Source organism: Microcaecilia unicolor, chromosome 2, assembly GCF_901765095.1.
Source record: "Microcaecilia unicolor chromosome 2, aMicUni1.1, whole genome shotgun sequence".
Lineage (NCBI taxonomy): Eukaryota > Metazoa > Chordata > Amphibia > Gymnophiona > Siphonopidae > Microcaecilia > Microcaecilia unicolor.
The window spans coordinates 216735876-216754077 of record NC_044032.1 but is presented as its reverse complement, the minus strand read 5'-3'; the positions used below and the strand labels follow the sequence as shown (position 1 = coordinate 216754077).

Here is an 18202-nt window from a genome sequence, read left to right as displayed (position 1 = left end):
GATCGAGTCCCAGTACCGGATCCATGGGGACCCAGAGCTGATGCGCACTCAGTTGCCTCATGACTCTGGAGTTGTGGATTTGGCCCTAAAGAAAGCTAAGAGTTCTAGGGAGCATGCTTCGGCGCCCCCGGGCAAAGACCCTAGAACCTTAGACTCCTTTGGGAGGAAGGCCTACCATTCTTCTATGCTCGTGGCCAAGATCCAGTCTTACCAGCTCTACACGAGCATACACATGCGGAACAATGTGCGGCAGTTGGCGGGCTTGGTTGATGCTCTTCCCCCTGAGCAAGCCAAGCCTTTTCAGGAGGTGGTCAGGCAGCTGAAGGCGTGCAGAAAATTCCTGGCCAGAGGAGTTTGACACTTTTGATGTTGCGTCCAGGGCCGCTGCTCAAGGTGTGGTGATGCGCAGGCTCTCATGGCTGCGTGCCGCCGACCTGGAGAATAGACTCCAGCAGCGGATTGCGGACTCGCCTTGCCGTGCGGACAACATTTTTGGGGAAAAAGTCGAGCAGGTGGTAGAGTCTCTCCACCAGCGGGACACCGCATTCGACAAGTTCTCCCGCCGGCAGCCTTCAGCATCTACCTCTACAGGTAGAAGATTTTTCGGGGGAAGGAAGACTGGTCCCTATGCTTCTGGTAAGCGTAGGTACAATCCTCCTTCCCGACAGCCTGCGGCCCAGGCTAAGCCCCAGCGCGCTCGCTCTCGTCAGCAGCGTGCGCCTCAGCAAGGCCCCGCGGCTCCCCAGCAAAAGCAAGGGGCGAGCTTTTGACTGGCTCCAGCAGAGCATAGCCGACATCCCAGTGTCAGTGCCGGGCGACCTGCCGGTCGGAGGGAGGTTGATAGCTTTTCACCAAAGGTGGCCTCTCATAACCTCCGATCAGTGGGTTCTGCAAATAGTCCGGCAAGGATACACCCTCAATTTGGCCTCAAAACCTCCAAATTGTCCACCGGGAGCTCAGTCTTACAGCTTCCAGCACAAGCAGGTACTTGCAGAGGAACTCTCCGCCCTTCTCAGCGCCAATGCGGTCGAGCCCGTGCCATCCGGGCAGGAAGGGCTGGGATTCTATTCCAGGTACTTCCTTGTGGAAAAGAAAACAGGGGGGATGCGTCCCATCCTAGACCTAAGGGCCCTGAACAAATATCTCGTAAAAGAAAAGTTCAGGATGCTTTCCCTGGGCACCCTCCTCCCCATGATTCAGCAAAACGATTGGCTATGCTCTCTGGACTTGAAGGATGCCTACACTCACATCCCGATACTGCCAGCTCACAGACAGTATCTGCGATTCCAGCTGGGCACAAGCCACTACCAGTACTGTGTGCTACCCTTTGGGCTCGCCTCTGCGCCCAGGGTGTTCACAAAGTGCCTAGCTGTGGTAGCAGCGGCACTTCGCAGGCTGGGGGTGCATGTGTTCCCATATCTCGACGATTGGCTGGTGAAGAACACATCCGAGGCAGGAGCCCTGCAGTCCATGCAGATGACTATTCGCCTACTGGAGCTACTGGGATTTGTGATAAATTATCCAAAGTCCCATCTTCTCCCAATGCAGAGACTCGAATTCATAGGAGCTCTGCTGGATTCTCGGACGGCTCGCGCCTATCTCCCAGAGACGAGGGCCAACAACTTGTTGTCCCTCGTCTCGCGGGTGCGAGCGTCCCAGCAGATCACAGCTCGGCAGATGTTGAGATTGCTGGGCCACATGGCCTCCACAGTTCATGTGACTCCCATGGCCCGCCTTCACATGAGATCTGCTCAATGGACCCTAGCCTCCCAGTGGTATCAGGCCGCTGAGGTCTAGAGGACGTGATCCACCTGTCCACGAGTTTTCTCAAATCCCTATATTGGTGGACGATTTGCTCCAATTTGACTCTGGGACGTCCCTTCCAAATTCTTCAGCCACAAAAGGTGCTAACCACGGATGCGTCCCTCCTGGGATGGGGAGCTCATGTCGATGGGCTTCACACCCAAGGAAGCTGGTCCCTCCAGGAACGCGATCTGCAGATCAATCTTCTGGAGTTACGAGCGATCTGGAACGCTCTGAAGGCTTTCAGAGATCGGCTGTCCCACCAAATTATCCAAATTCAGACAGACAACCAGGTTGCCATGTACTATGTCAACAAGCAGGGGGGCACCGGATCTCGCCCCCTGTGTCAGGAAGCCGTCAGCATGTGGCTCTGGGCTCGCCGTCACGACATGGTGCTCCAAGCCACATATCTGGCAGGCGTAAACAACAGTCTGGCCGACAGGTTGAGCAGGATTATGCAACCTCACGAGTGGTCGCTCAATTCCCGTGTGGTACGACAGATCTTCCAGGTGTGGGGCACCCCCTTGGTAGATCTCTTCGCATCTCGAGTGAACCACAAAGTCCCTCAGTTCTGTTCCAGGCTTCAGGCCCACGGCAGACTGGCATCGGATGCCTTCCTCCTGGACTGGGGGGAGGGTCTGCTGTATGCTTATCCTCCCATACCTCTGGTGGGGAAGACTTTGTTGAAACTCAAGCAAGACCAAGGCACCATGATTCTGATTGCTCCTTTTTGGCCGCGTCAGATCTGGTTCCCTCTTCTTCTGGAGTTGTCCTCCGAAGAACCGTGGAGATTGGAGTGTTTTCCGACCCTCATCACACAGGACGAAGGGGCACTTCTGCATCCCAGCCTCCAGTCGCTGGCTCTTACGGCCTGGATGTTGAGGGCGTAGACTTTGCCTCTTTGGGTCTGTCAGAGGGTGTCTCCCGCATCTTGCTTGCTTCCAGGAAAGATTCCACTAAGAGAAGTTACTTCTTCCATTGGAGGAGGTTTGCCGTCTGGTGTGACAGCAAGGCCCTAGATCCTCGCTCTTGTCCTACACAGACCCTGCTTGAATACCTTCTGCACTTGTCTGAGTCTGGTCTCAAGACCAACTCTGTAAGGGTTCACCTTAGTGCAATCAGTGCTTACCATTATCATGTGGAAGGTAAGCCGATCTCAGGACAGCCTTTAGTTGTTCGCTTCATGAGAGGCTTGCTTTTGTCAAAGCCCCCTGTCAAGCCTCCTACAGTGTCATGGGATCTCAATGTTGTTCTCACCCAGCTGATGAAACCTCCTTTCGAGCCACTGAATTCCTGCCATCTGAAGTACTTGACTTGGAAGGTCATTTTCTTGGTGGCAGTTACTTCAGCTCGTAGAGTCAGTGAGCTTCAGGCCCTGGTAGCCCAGGCTCCTTACACCAAATTTCATCATAACAGAGTAGTCCTCCGCACTCACCCTAAGTTCCTGCCAAAGGTCGTGTCGGAGTTCCATCTGAACCAGTCAATTGTCTTGCCAACATTCTTTCCCCGTCCTCATTCCTGCCCTGCTGAACGTCAGCTGCACACATTGGACTGCAAGAGAGCATTGGCCTTCTATCTGGAGCGGACACAGCCCCACAGACAGTCCGCCCAATTGTTTGTTTCTTTTGATCCCAATAGGAGGGGAGTGGCTGTAGGGAAACGCACCATATCCAATTGGCTAGCAGATTGCATTTCCTTCACTTACGCCCAGGCGGGGCTGGCTCTTGAGGGTCATGTCACGGCTCATAATGTTAGAGCCATGGCTGCGTCGGTAGCCCACTTGAAGTCAGCCTCCATTGAAGACATTTGCAAAGCTGCGACGTGGTCATCTGTCCACACATTCACATCTCATTACTGCCTGCAGCAGGATACCCGACGCGACAGTCGGTTCGGGCAGTCAGTTCTTCAGAACCTGTTTGGGCTTTAGGATCCAACTCCACCCCCCGAGGGCCCTGTTTGTTCTGTTCCAGGCTGCACTCTCAGTTAGTTGGTAAATTTTTTAGGTCAATCTCAGTTTGTCCTCGCCGTTGCGAGGCCCAATTGACCATGGTTGTTGTTTTGAGTGAGCCTGGGGGCTAGGGATACCCCATCAGTGAGAACAAGCAGCCTGCTTGTCCTCGGAGAAAGCGAATGCTACATACCTGTAGAAGGTATTCTCCGAGGACAGCAGGCTGATTGTTCTCACAAACCCGCCCGCCTCCCCTTTGGAGTTGAGTCTTCCCTTGAAGTGTATTGTCTTGCTACATACTGGACTGGCCGGCTCGAGCCGGTTTCGGGCGGGAAGACGGCCGCGCATGCGCGGTGCGCATGGGCGCGCGAGGACTAGCAAAGGCCTTTGCTAGTAAACTTTCCGATGGAGGGGGCTGCCGAGGACGTCAACCCATCAGTGAGAACAATCAGCCTGCTGTCCTCGGAGAATACCTTCTACAGGTATGTAGCATTCGCTTTCCTGTTCTCTGTTAATGGATGAAGGGCCAGGAGTAGGACTGCAGAAGAGAAAAGCTAACAGGAATGAATGAGTGGTAGACCTTGACCAATTTTCAGAACCCTCCATTGCCCACCGCATTGAGCCTGCCATGAGTGGGAAGGCGCGGGGTACAAATGTAACAAAAAAAAAAACATTGTATCCTTGAGGAGATAGGTAAACTAAAAGTAGACAAAGCAATGGGGCCAGATGGGAGGCAGCCGAGGGTACTGAAGGAACTCTGAGAAGTTTTGGCTGTTCTGCTGTCAGATCTTTTCTGCGTTTCTTTAGATTTGGGAGTAGCCCCAGAGGATTGGAGCAAGGCAGATATACCGAATAGCGTATTTTACTATTCGGCTGAATACGAGTAATGAAAAATATTATTTGGCCTAATACGAATCGTGGGCATTGAGCTTTTAACAAATAATAAAAGAAGCAACGTGAAGTCAGAGATTACGTGTGTTTCAGTAGGATTTAGCACAGTAGAGCACCGGATTATTCGTATTTGAATTTAAATCACTGTTTGGCACAATACGAATAATGTTGACTAGATTGAATAGAATACAAATATTCGGTACAGCCCTAATGTAAAGTGCTGTGTACACTTGGTAGCACTATGTAAACAATTTATATTTTTATATTTGAACCTTCTGCACGTTCATGCTGCAGAGTAGGTTCAGCTTAATAAAATTACACTGTCAACCTTAGCCAATAAGTAACCCACAAGTGTACAGCCTTAAAACACCACCCCCCTCCAACATATCAGTTAGAAAAAGCAGAAGAAAACCACCATGCTTTACACACTTTACAAAACTGAACCAGGTTTTTAATTCTGGAAGCAAACGACCAGTAGTTTTAAATATAGTAGTAACCACATTTATTTAAATAAAGGATTTTGATGTGCCTTGTGGATAGGCAAGGAGGTGGGGTGGGATTTTGCCAGGTAGCATGACAGTCATAGGGAAAAGAATAAGCAAGAAGCAATTCAGTCCTTTGGGAGCGGAAAGCAGATGTTTTCATGGTAACTGCAGAATGTATGTTGACCAAGTTCTTAAATCAACTAGATGTAGATTATGTTGCATAAAAATATACACAGCAGGAATTCTGAGAACGCTTTGGCTGTGGTCCTGGAGGACCCATGTTGACTGCATCATTGAGCTGTAAAAAGAGAGCAAATGTTTTCACATGCCCACAAAGGGAGGTGGTTAAGGCTAGGCATGGACGGTCAGAAAATGTTCAGGTCAATTTTTTTTCTGCTCTGAAACTAATGTTATAAGTGCACAGTGTCAATAAAGAGTGCACACTATCTCCTGGATTTTATAAAGAGCACTCAAAATTGGGTGTAGATCCCAGATTGGCGCCCAATATAGTTCATTGGCGCCAATGATTTAATTATGGGAGCTAACAAGCACTTCATTGACACTATTTATGATTTCGGCACCAATCTGACTACTCGCTATTCTGTTACAATGGGTGCCTAAATTGGATCGTGCACAAATCAAAAGGGGGTATGACCATGGGAGGGGGCATAGGTGGGTCAGGGACATTCACAAATGTGCACAATATTAAAGAATAACAGGGGTCCGCACCCAATTTGTACACCAGGTGCAAAGCAGCGGACTTTGATCCAGGCAACCAGGGTTCAATTCCCACTGCAGCTCCTTGTAACCTTGGCCAAGTCACTTAACCCTTCGTTTCCCCAGGTACAAAAGCTTAGATTGTGAGCCCTCTAGGAACAGAAGAAAGTACCTGCATATAAGGTGTACAGCGCTGCATACATCTAGAAGCACTATAGAAATGAGTAGTAGCAGTTTCAGCTGATGTTAGTCCTCACGCCCAAAGTTTAGTGTCAGATTTGTTACTCACACCTATTCTATAAAGAGTGCTCATCCTGAAGCGCCCTTTATAAAATAGCAATGCACGCCAAATTTTAAGCGCCATTTATAGAATCTGACCCTATATGCAAATAGGATGCATTCTCCCAGTAGTACTTGCATGCCTGAACTATTGCACGTACATGTGCGCCCTGAGTATGCACTATTTATCTGCAAGCACAAATGACAACTCATCCCTAGACAAGCTGAGCTTGTGTTTAAGCTAACCACACCACCAATATATGGGTGTGTCTCCTGAATTCAGCTCCTTTGAAGCTGATTTGAGTCCTGCTTGGTAATGCACATCTGTCTAACTTTATTCAGCACTAGTAACTTTTCTTAGAAGCTTTTCAGTCATACCTAAATGATTTTTCATGCTATGCTTTCTTTAGCAGCATGTCAAAACATGTATATGTGTATACACACACACTAGTGTACATAAGCATTCATTTTATACATTGTTTTAACATGAAATTTTATCTTGCTTTAACTTGACGTGGTGATTAAAGCATTTATTTTGCCCAGTAATTCTGTGGTCAGAAGTAAAATTGCTACTTAAGTATAATTGGAGAACAGCCCAAAGGATTTGAATGAATGGGTGCTAAAATGAAAATACTGGAAGTTAGCTGTATATGCCACTCTTTTTCTCATTTTTCTTGGAGTAGTCAGATGTAGTTTAGGTGTTAGAATAATTCTTGACTGTTTTCAAGATATAGCTACAAAAAAGAGGTGGGAAATGGACCATGGGTACCAGAAACTGGAACAACTCAATCTTGAATCAAAATGTTTATTGATAAGAGACTCGACACAACATTGTGCTTCGGCCGTTAGGCCTGCATCAGGAGTCTAAAAACAAATTTACATGTATAAGTAACAATAAAAACAATATACATTTATAAATAAAAAGTAATAATGAAAATTACCACAATCAGTTTAAATAAGTAAAAAAAAAATAATTAAAATATAGTTGTAACACATAATGCATAGTAACAATAATATAAAAAACCTTAAACAAATATTATAATGTATGGTAAAAATGAATTAAAAAGAAGAAGCTGACCTGTATAAGTAAATGAACATCAAATAAACATTTTGATTCAAGATTGAGTTGTTCCAGTTTCTGGTACCCGTGGTCCATTTCCCACCTCTTATTTTGTATCTACTTGTGTTCTCCATTGGGGATTTGGAGTTCTCCGCATTTGTGGATTCTCTCGGCCACTTGCAAGGTATAGCTACACTTTGCTTTCTCTGTTAGACTGAAGAGAACAGCTCATCATTAGTAGTACCAAGGAGCAAATTCTGCCCTGGTAGATGTGTCCCGGTGGCAGGATGTTTTTTTTTTTTTTGGTCACTGTCATAGATGCTGCTTAACAAAACATGAGTAAATGTAGCAAATAGACTATATAACATGTTTTAGCTGTCAGCTTACCTCTTTTTTGTGTGTGCTTTTCTTCTGTATTCAAATTTGAGTCTACACAACCTCCAGATCAATGCTTTCATAAATATAATAGACTTCATAGTAAACATTCTGAGCATGGCCAATTTTCATTAATTGATGAAGGTGGGTTGTACATGATTTCTAGGAAAAAAAAGTGATGTAGGAAGCAACTAGAGATCTGATTTTTCAGACTTCTGCCGCAAATAGGCTGAAATTTGTATCTAAGAGGAAATAAAATGGTTGTCACGTTAACTGCATAAGTGTGATATCAAACATCCTCCACAATTTCTTGATATGTAGTGGTATAATTTTTCTTTTTGTTGTGTGTTAAAAAATGAATATTAAATTTTGCAAATTTATATTTTCACATTGCCATATTCCTAATAAAGCAACTACAGTGGTTGAAATAGTATCAGATTTGGCCCCAAGACTGTTTTCTGCCATCCTTCACCATCTGGCTGTGCTAAGAACATTAGTAGCCATCTGACATGCCAGCAGCCGGGGAGATAGAAATTAACGTTTGTAGCTGTTTTTTCTTCTGTAATTTCAGAGCTCTTCTGTATCTCCCTCAGCCAGTTTCAGAGCTGCAGAAAAACACAGAAACTCAAGTGATTACTCCTCGGACAGCAAAAAGCAAAAGACTGAAGAGAAGGAGATAGCCACTCGTTATGTAAGTATAGCAGAGCTTCTGTATTGTGCCGTACTGGCACAAAATATTGCACAAAATATTGCACAAAATGGGAACAAAAATGAGCTCCATCCTTCATTTCGCGTTAACATCCTCATACAGGCCCCTGACTTCAGCACAGACGTCTGTCTGCCCATTTGTCTCTTCTATGAAGCCTTTATCTTCATGTGCTGTACCTCTGGGTCTCATGACTGCTTTGTGTGCTGGACAACACCACCCTCACTCCAATTTGTTGAATCCCTCTTTAAGAAGTATTGTTTCTGGAGAGGTATCCCGTTAGTCTTCATAATACTGAGATTGTGATCTACAACCAACTTCAAAGAACACAGCGAAGATGACACAAGAATTAAAGGTCTTAGACGATGTACAAAAATTCCACATTATTTGATGAGTCCAGAACAATGTGGTAACTTGAGGTGACTTGACACGGGCCGTGTTTCGGCCAACCGGCCTGCCTCAGGAGTCTTGTGATGATATGTAACGTTGCCACATCAGCCTGCCCTGTCTCGTGCTAACCAAAGTTCAGATCATACAAACTTACAGCTGCGCTTGCATTCACCAGTACAGTGTTCTAAACAGTAAGCTAGAAATGCCATGGTAAGGATCTGATTATTTTTGCTGAACTGAGTCACCTCAAGTTACCACATTGTTCTGGACTCGTCAAATAAAGTTAACTTTTTATACATCATCTAAGACCTTCATTCTTGTGTCATCTTGGCTGTGTTCTTTGTTGCTTTGAGCTTGTGAAGACTGTGTTCTTCTGTGTTTACATCTACAACCAACTTCCCCAGCCTCAGAGCTGAAGCTGTTCTTCCTTCCCCTCTATCTAAATTTTAAGCTTTTTCAGGCACGGACCTGCAGTACTATTAATGTTTATTGTATCCTTATGTTGGCTAGTGGATTTGGTTTTCTTGCCACAGCACTCAGCACACTGCCTATGTATAAAGTAAAATATTGTTAGGTTTCTCTTTTAACGTACTCCTCTAACCAGAAATTAAAAAGCTGGAGAGATCATTGTTTTCTTAAGGCTCTATGTAAACATGAGGTTCACATATTAATTTCCCTGACATAGTTGACTTATCTTCACAAGGCAGATTAAACAAGCACAAACTGTAATTTGGCAATAGTTGTGTGACTGGTTTCTTTTAAGTGCATTGGTTAAAGGTGCTGTGTAAGAGTGATGGCTGTATTGTTACTGGGATTATGAATAAGGAAATGCTGAACATGGAGCAAATAAAACAAAGCAATTTTGAAGCTCTCTTGTTTTGCCCATACAGGACAGTGATGGAGAAAAAAGTGATGACAACTTGGTGGTTGATGTTTCCAATGAGGTATGTAGCAATTTTGCATTCTCTACCCACCATACCCTTGTAATACTGTTTCTCGGAGGACAAGCAGGCATAATAGTCTCACATGTGAGTGATGTCATCCAGAGTCCAGTGCAGACACTGTCATAGTGCACTTTCACTTTAAAACTTTGAGGCAGTGCCTTCCTACCCAATGGTTGAGCGTAGGACCAGTGGTCTACCATTTTCTGCGGAGAAGAGAGATTCATTTTCTGATCTCATCACGTCAAACTTCTGCCTTTTCGTGCCTTCTCTTTTTCAGGATTTTTTTCTTCATATTCTGCTTTTTTACTAATTTTGTTCAATTTATTCATTTTTTATTCATTTTTTCATTTTCGGCATTTGGGGCCTCTGAGCTCTTCTTTTGCCCTGGATACATAGACTAATTTTGGGTACGCGACTACTCAAGTTCCCCTTGCATTGGCCGTTTTTCCCTCCATGTCAACAAGGGTGCTGAGTGGCTTTAAGAAGTGTACTCTGTGCAATAGGGCTATGTCAGTCACAGATCCTCATAACTGGTGTGTTCAGTGCTTGGGTCTGGAGCACCCGGGACATACAGGTTGGCCTCTGCATATGCAAACAAGGATGTTTAAAGCCCGCAGAGTCCAGCATGAAAAAATTTTGGTTCTGCATCCACATCTGCATCAAGTGTGGCAGAAGATTTGGTACTTGATGTGGAACCTGCATCAGCGTTGGCAACGACCATTGGGCGCACCAATACAACATCGAGAGGGTCTGACATCAGATTCTGTACTGTGACTGTGTAAGGACTCTGCATCCTCTTTGTTGGTGCCACGTGCATCAAGGGACCTGAAAGAGAGTCTCGTTTCAACTCCCTCCAAATGATAGTGCTTTGGGAAGAGCTCTCTGCCCTCCTTCGGCAGAATGAATAGAAACCGTTCCTCTTCCGGAGAGGGTCGAGGGTTTTACTCCATGTACTTTCTCATACCAAAAAAGATGGGGAGAGTACGATCAATTCTCAAGCTGTGAGATTTAAACAAATTTCTACTCAAAAATTTTGCATAGTTTCCCTGGGATCAGTTCTCCCTGTGATCCAGCTCAGTGACTGGCTTTGCTCTATAGATCTGAAGGAGGCATGCACTCACATACTTATCCTCTCTGCCCACTGAAAGTTCCTGCGCTTCTGCTGTGGAACTCCAGCATTATCAGTACAAGGTGTTACCATTTAGCTTGGCTTTGGTTCCTCAAATCTTCACTAAGTGCCTCAATGGTAGCTGCAGCTCTCCGCAAGCGGAGCATACATGTCATCGCCTACCTCAACAACTGGTTAATCAAGGTAATACTGTTTGCCATAAGACTCTTAGAACGCCTCAAGTTTGTGATAAATTACCCCAGATCACATCTTCAACCTGTTCAGACTTTAGAGTTCATTGGGGCTGTCCTAGATGCCTTTCAGGGTCGAGTCTGCAGTCCTCCACTAAGAGCAAACATAATGTATCTCTCTGTACAGATTTCCAAATCCACCCAGGTATCTGCTTGTCAGATGCTCTGTCTACTTGGTCACATGGCTTCAACAGTCCATGTAACACCATTGGCGCGACTCTACTTCTGAATTCCTCAGTGGACACTCTCCTCTGTGATCCCAGGCCACGGAATTCCTCGTGACCTGTATTAGAGACTCCACAGCTACGCCACTGTCTACAATGGTGGATGATTTCACTCTTTCCACATCATAAAGTCATCATCATGGATGTCTCCATGTTAATTTGTGGTACTCATCTCAATGGTCTCCACAAACAGGGTTCTTGGTCCCCACAAGAGAAACATCGTATCAATCTCCTAGAATTGCGTGCAGTCTGGATTGCCCTCAGAACTTTCCAGGACCGTATTCTCAGCCAGATAATACTTGTTCACCCAGACAACCAGGTTGCGATGAATTACCTGAACAAATGAGGAGGAACAGATTCTTACTGCCTGTTGACAAGCAGTCCAGATATGGACTTGGGAAGCTTCTCGAAATATCTCGATTAGAGCTGTTAACCTAGCCAGCAAACAGAATGCTGTGGCAGGCAAATTGAGCAGAGTCCTTCAGCCTCACGAATGGTCCCTCAGCATGCTTTGTTGCCTGTCGAATATTCCTGCAGTGGGGAACCCCAATATAGACCTCTTTGCTTCTCAGAACAACAAATTTCCCTGCTTTTGTTCTAGACTCTGCTCCCAGTCGTGTAATCCCAGATGCCTTCTTGCTCCACTGGGGAACAGATCATCTATATGCCTTTCCTCCACTGCCTCTCATAGGGAAAAAAACTATGTTGAAAACAAGGGACCAAGATCCTAATTGCTCCCTACTGGCCACATCAAATTTGGTTCCCTCTTCTAGAGTTATCATTCAGGGAACCATTGAAGTTAAATCCTTTTCCAATCCTAATAACACAGAACAAGGGGTCCTTCCTCCATCCAGACCCCAGTTCTCTGGCCTTGATGGCTCGGTTTTTGGTGGCATAGACTTACATTCCTTAAACCTTCCAGGAGTCTCTAGAGTACTATTAGCCTCTAAAAAAAACTTTCTACTCAGAATTGTTACCTTTTCAAGTGTTATCGTTTCAAGATTTTCCCTCTGGTGTACAACCTAAGCACTCAACCTTATTAGGTGCTGTCTTCCTACCTTTATGGAGTACCTCCTACGTCTTTCAGTTTCTGGTCTCAAAACTGACTCAGAGTACCCTTGAGTGCTATTAGTGCTTTTAACTCTAGAGTGGATAACAAGTCAATTTCTGTTCATCCCTTGATAGTTGGGTTTGGTATGAAATAAACCTTTCATGAATCTATCAAACCACTTCCAATGGCATGGGATCTCCATGTCGTCCTCACAGCTCTCTTGAAATTTCATTCCTTTTCTCTGACGTTCCTCGCATATAAGGTAGTGTACTTAATGGTACTTCTGCCAGAAGAGTCGGCAAACTTCAAGCCCTCGTGGCAGGCCCACCTTGCACCAAGTTCTATCACGACAGGGTTGTGCTCCGAACACACCCAGAATTCCTCCCTAAAATGGTATCAGAGTTCCACCTCAATCAGTCTCTTGTACTTCCTGTCTTCTTCCCTAAGCCATGCTGTAATCCTGGAGAAGCAGCATACCTTAGACTGCAAGCATGCTCTAGCCTATTATCTGGAGCGTACAAAACCTCATAGGAAGTCCTCCCAGCTTTTTGTATCCTTTGACCCTAACAGCTATGGGATTCTCATCACCAAACATGCTTTCTCTACTTGGCTGGCTGGCTGACTGCATTTCCTACACATATTCTTAGGCTGGGTTGACCCTTCATGGCTGTATTACTGCTCACAATGTAAATGCCTTTGTGGCAATGTGGCCCATTTCCGCTCTGCCTCCATTGAAGTGTAAAGTGGCAATGTGGTGCTCTGTCCATACTTTCACTGCTCACTACTGTCTGAAGTAGCATTTTAGGTGGGATAGCCAGTTTGGACAAGCTGTCCTGCAGAATCATTTTATTAAAGTCAACTCCACCCTGTGGCTCTTTTTTAACACCAGGCTCACTTTTTTCTTAGTTACCAAGTTTTTATTGTGAGCCTGGTAGCTGATGAATCCCACATAGGAGAATATTATGCCTGCTTGACCTTTGACAACCGCTTCTACAAGCAAGTTACTTTGCTTTTTCTGAGGACAGCAAGGATATATTCTCACATCCCTCCCGCCTTCCCTTAGAGTTGTTGTCTTAGCTTTAGGATTGTACTGCTGGTCCCACGTTTGAGCATCAGGCAGGAAGGAACCTGCGCATGAGCGGTGGGGGCACTGCCTCAAAGATTTAAACTGACAGTGCAGTTGGCAGCGTCCACACTGGGCTCCGTGGATATTGTCACCCACATGTGAGAATATATGCCTGCTATCTTCGGAGAACACCTGCTACAGGTAAGTAACTTTGCTTTTTTTTTTCTCCATTTGATGGCTAGATGGCACTAATAAAGTGATGTTTGCGTTGCCACAGGTTTTTTTCTACTGTCTGATCATTTGCGGTTGACTTCTCGTTTAATTTTTTCCACTTCTGTCGTCCAGATCCATTTTAACAACAAATAAAATCCTATTTATAGCTGTTCCTTTTTGTTCTTTCACTCTACACTATACTAGATGTGTCACCTGCTTGGGTGAGACCAGTAGCATATCAGGTAGTTTTAACTCTCTTTAGGATTCCAGTTCCTCCTTGGCACCATTCTTGTTTAGAAATGTTGAGTAGTAGTAGTAGTCTCTCGGGTTGAAGTCTAAAATGTTACTTATTGGGGCAGTTAATCTGACTGTTCTTTTGTTTTCAAGGTGCATGCTGCCCCAGCAGTTTGTTGCTTGCTTGTTTGTGAGGGACAACTGATGAGTTAGGCTTTCCACAGGGAAGAGCCCTGCTTAAGAGCATGGGGAGACAACTCCCCAGCTGTTGTTATTCCTCCCACTTAAGTACAGGCCTCTGCTCCTCAACCTGAGGTGATAGTGAAACACATGAAGGGCTTTAGGAGTCCTGCTCCCCCTCCCTTCTTTCCCTAAGTTTGAATGGTGTCCCTTCAAAGGCCCTATGTGCACTCTTGGTCCTCAATCTGGTCACTAGTAGATAGCCTGCCAACCTCCCTGTGGGCATTATCCTCAGTCATGATCAACTTTGTGATTGCCCATTTACTAAGGTCAGTTTCATTCCCTCCTCAAGAAGCTGCTTCCAGGCTAGGAAGATGGACTGGCCACTACAGGTTTCCCTCCAATTTATTTCAGTTGATTGGTTCAACTAGATATGGTTGTAATAAAGACCGTTTAATTTTGTCATTGTTTGATAAATCATTTTCCTTTCTTTCAGTGAACCTTTGGAATTCTTTGCCATATTTGGCACTTTTAAATGATGATTTTATTTACATTTTCATAAAATCGTTAAAATATGTTTTTACTGAATTTTTGAACTTGCGATTGTTATTTTAACTGTAATTTCCTGAAGTTATGCTTTGGTTTTTGCTTTGTTACCCGCATTGAATCCTTGTAGGAATTAGGCGGGATCCAGGTTATGTTATATATGCACTTAACATAAACCTAACATAACATAAATGACTATTGAATCTTGGTGACCTAATAGAAATCAGAGTTATGAGTGTGGAAGCAACTGAGGAGCTCTGAAAACACACACTGGTGTGATCAAGTGACTAGTTTGATCTAAGAGGGACAATTCCAAGTTAAATCCACTGGTTTTAAACTGTGGCTTTCAACATGTATGTCTTATTCACTGCCGGGGCAGGGGTGAACAAGACTATGATGTTAAAACCTGCTCTTATTGCTTCACTCAAACTTCGTGGCTAATCCAAACTTAAAGCATCAGACTGAGAACCAAGGGAGCTCATTTCAAATCCCACTGCAGCTCTTTGTGATCATGAGCAAATCACTTACCTCCCCTTATTCTATAACTTGGCGGCTACAATTAGTCTCCAAGTGCAAGCGTAGTTTACAGAATAGTAACATTTAGATGCACCAGTAATCGGCATTTACACACACACGTGCTAGGTGCTTTCTGTAAAGTTTGTGCCAGTATCACTTAGTACATTACTGCGAGAGGGGTGTACACATGGGTGGATCATGGACATGTCACCAAGTGATGCACACAACTTATAGAACACTGTTGGTTGCATGCCAATTTACACTAACCATTGAGTGGGCATATCTACATTTTGGCATGCAAATGAGGCTTTGTGCTAGTATTCTATAATGGCTTAGACATACCTAAGTGCTCTTAAAGAATTGGCACAGAGTGTGCTGCATTGTGGCACCTACATCTCAGTACCAGCTTATAGAATTAACCCCCTTAACCCTCCATTGCCTTGGGTACAAACTTAGATTGTGAGACCTCCAGAGACAGAAAAATACCTACTGTACCTAAATGTACACTACTTCAATACCTTTCAGGCTTGCACTCAGTATCTAAGAAATTTTGAAAAATGTTCCCTCTTTTTTTGGATCTTCCCTAGAGTCCGTAAGGTAGTTAAAGTCGTCGGGTCCCTCCACTGGGCACTTTGTCATCCTGCTCATTTGAGGGAAAGTTCTATTTTTCCCCAAAGCCCTTCTGGCATTCTTTTTCAGAGCCTCTTAATCCTGCTCCACTTTGGAGGCAAGTGAGCACCAGGACTGTTGAGGCACTCTTCTATTGAAACAACATGGTCAGTTTCCCTTTGGATTTACCTCACATCTTTTTCAGTAGTAATACAAGACAGGTTAAATCAGGGATAGATCTAGACCCTGAGATTTAGGTATGGGACTAAGTGCTATCATATCTGACCCATCTCTAAGGGGAGCCTACCTAAAACCAGGAGACTATTAAATAATGTTGCAAGCCATGAGATTATATTCATTGGTGGATTAGTTAACAAATAAGAAAGGGCAGATCCCCATTGTGTATTGGATGTTTGTAAGCTTTAGCAGTAAAGAGCATCCTCTGCGACGATAGGATCAAATACACTCCATACTTGATTAACATTAATGCCTATACAGAAGTCAACACTAGTCTCTGCTGTGCCATTGGAGTCTGAATGTGATCCACACTCCAGCCTTTTTTTTCTGTCAGGCTTAACTTCCTACTAAGTTGCCAGGTTCATTATTATATTGTGAGTCTGGCAGCTAGTGAGTCCCACAGGTGAGAATATTATGCCTGCTTGTCCTTGGAGAATACAAAGTTACTTACCTGTAGCAGGTGTTCTCCGAGGACAGCAGGCATTCTTGCATCCCTCCTGCCTCCAATGGGAATTGTCTTCTTAGCTTTAATATTTTACTGCTAGTCCCATGCTCTAGTGTCAGGCAGGAGGGCACCCGTGCAAAAGCGGTGGGGGCACTGCTTCAAAGTTTAAGACACAGAGCACTATGGCTATGTCCACACTGGGCTTCATTTCATACAGCTGCACAATTCCTCCCCCCACCCTCTGAAATGGAAAAAAAAGTAAAAATTATAAAATCAGAAAAATTTGAAAAATCTCAAATGACATGGGGAAAATTAAAAAAAAAAAAAAAAAGCAAGCACACAACCTCCCCCCATATTCCTCCCTCCCCAAAAAATGTTCAGCCTGCACACCCCAGTTTTTATAACAGAGAAAAAGTATATGTGAATCTGTCCTGTCCTTTAGGTTTACCCTCAGCATGTAAGCTGTACTGTGTTCCTTATTTAGGATCCCTCTTCTCCTCGAGGGAGCCCAGCACATTCTCCGAGAGAGAACGGCTTGGACAAGACACGTCTGCTCAAGAAGGATGCACCGATCAGCCCGGCCTCCATTGCATCCTCCAGCAGCACACCTTCCTCAAAATCCAAAGAACTTAGTCTTGTAAGTAACTTGACAAAGTCTTAGTTCTGTTGCTGGTGTTGTGCACATGTGTGCCTTTTGTATAATAATGAGGGGCAAATAAGTCTTATGGTATTATAGTATATACTTAGGGGGCATTTTCAAAAGGGCGTCCAAGTCAGAATGTCCAAAATGGATATCCATTTCACTTGTATTTTCAGACAGGAAATACATGAAGATTTCTTGTTCAAAAATACATGAGATGGCTGGAAACGTCCAGCATGAACATTCATTTTACAAACTGGATTGTCCACATTATGATTGGGGGAAAAGCAAGGGCCATGGACGTCAGTATGGCAGCATTCTTTTGAGACGGATGTCCATGCAGAACCAGAAGGGCAGCCTAGTGGTTAGTGCAGTGGTCTGTGAATCAATGGACTCAGGTTCAGATCCCACTTTTAACTCTTATTTTGCAACTGTGAGCCTGCCAGGAACTGCAGTATACCTACTGTACCTGAATGTATACCACTCCAGTAGCTTTCAGGCGTGCAGTTGTCTTATAGATTTAGGTACAGTAGATATTTTTCTCTTTCTGGAGTGCTCACAATTACAAAAAAATTAAATGAAAAACTAAAACAAATAAAAGTTGAAATGGGATTTGAACCTGGGTCCCTGAGTTTACAGTCCACTGCAGTAACCACTAGGCTACTCATCAGACTTGCTTCCTGCTTTAAGAATGCCCATAATACGTAAAGCTGTCATACTGCCTGGTATCCCCTTTGTTTTCCAGCCACTGGGGGATTAAGGAGGTGTTATGCCTTAATTCCTCCATTGGACAGCTGCTCAATCAGAACACCTTTTCTTTTTGTATCCTGGGTATGCCTGAAACAGGTCTAAATAAGGACATTGTCCGTTTTAGATATGGGTCTTTCTTCCCCTTTGGTAGCTCCTCTTGGATGTTCAGATTTCAAGCCCTCCCCAGTCCCGCCCACAACACGCCCCCTTGCTATTTGGACATACTGCGGTGTTGGACATCCCTTTTCTGCCTTTGCATAATCAATACTTGGACATTTCAAGTATATGGACATTTTCAGGCTTTTGAGACGTCCATATGCTTCAAAAACAAGCGGCATAATGAATTAGGGGTAGTGACAGAATGGGAGGGCAGCAAACCGAAGGAGTGAGCCAGACCTATTTTTAGATAACTTTACTCGGTAACTATCCTTTTCCAAGTTTCCGTCTATATAGTGATTTTTCTCACCAGTTGATAATGATAAAATTTATACCTTGTTATTTTCCTGTCTCCCTTTTCCCCCTGTTCTCTCTCTC

The 18202-nt window shown here is 44.5% G+C and overlaps 1 protein-coding gene across 4 annotated transcripts in view; it reads left to right on the top strand.

The window, feature by feature from the left end:
* TLE4 (TLE family member 4, transcriptional corepressor) overlaps positions 1 to 18202 on the top strand; it is a 326912-nt gene that overhangs the window by 259925 nt on the left and 48785 nt on the right. For all 4 annotated transcript variants that reach the window (XM_030193713.1, XM_030193716.1, XM_030193715.1 and 1 more), the window contains 3 exons: positions 8130 to 8249; positions 9545 to 9598; positions 16763 to 16915. In XM_030193713.1, coding sequence (XP_030049573.1) covers positions 8130 to 8249; positions 9545 to 9598; positions 16763 to 16915 — 327 coding nt within the window. The remainder of the gene's footprint in view (positions 1 to 8129; positions 8250 to 9544; positions 9599 to 16762; positions 16916 to 18202) is intronic.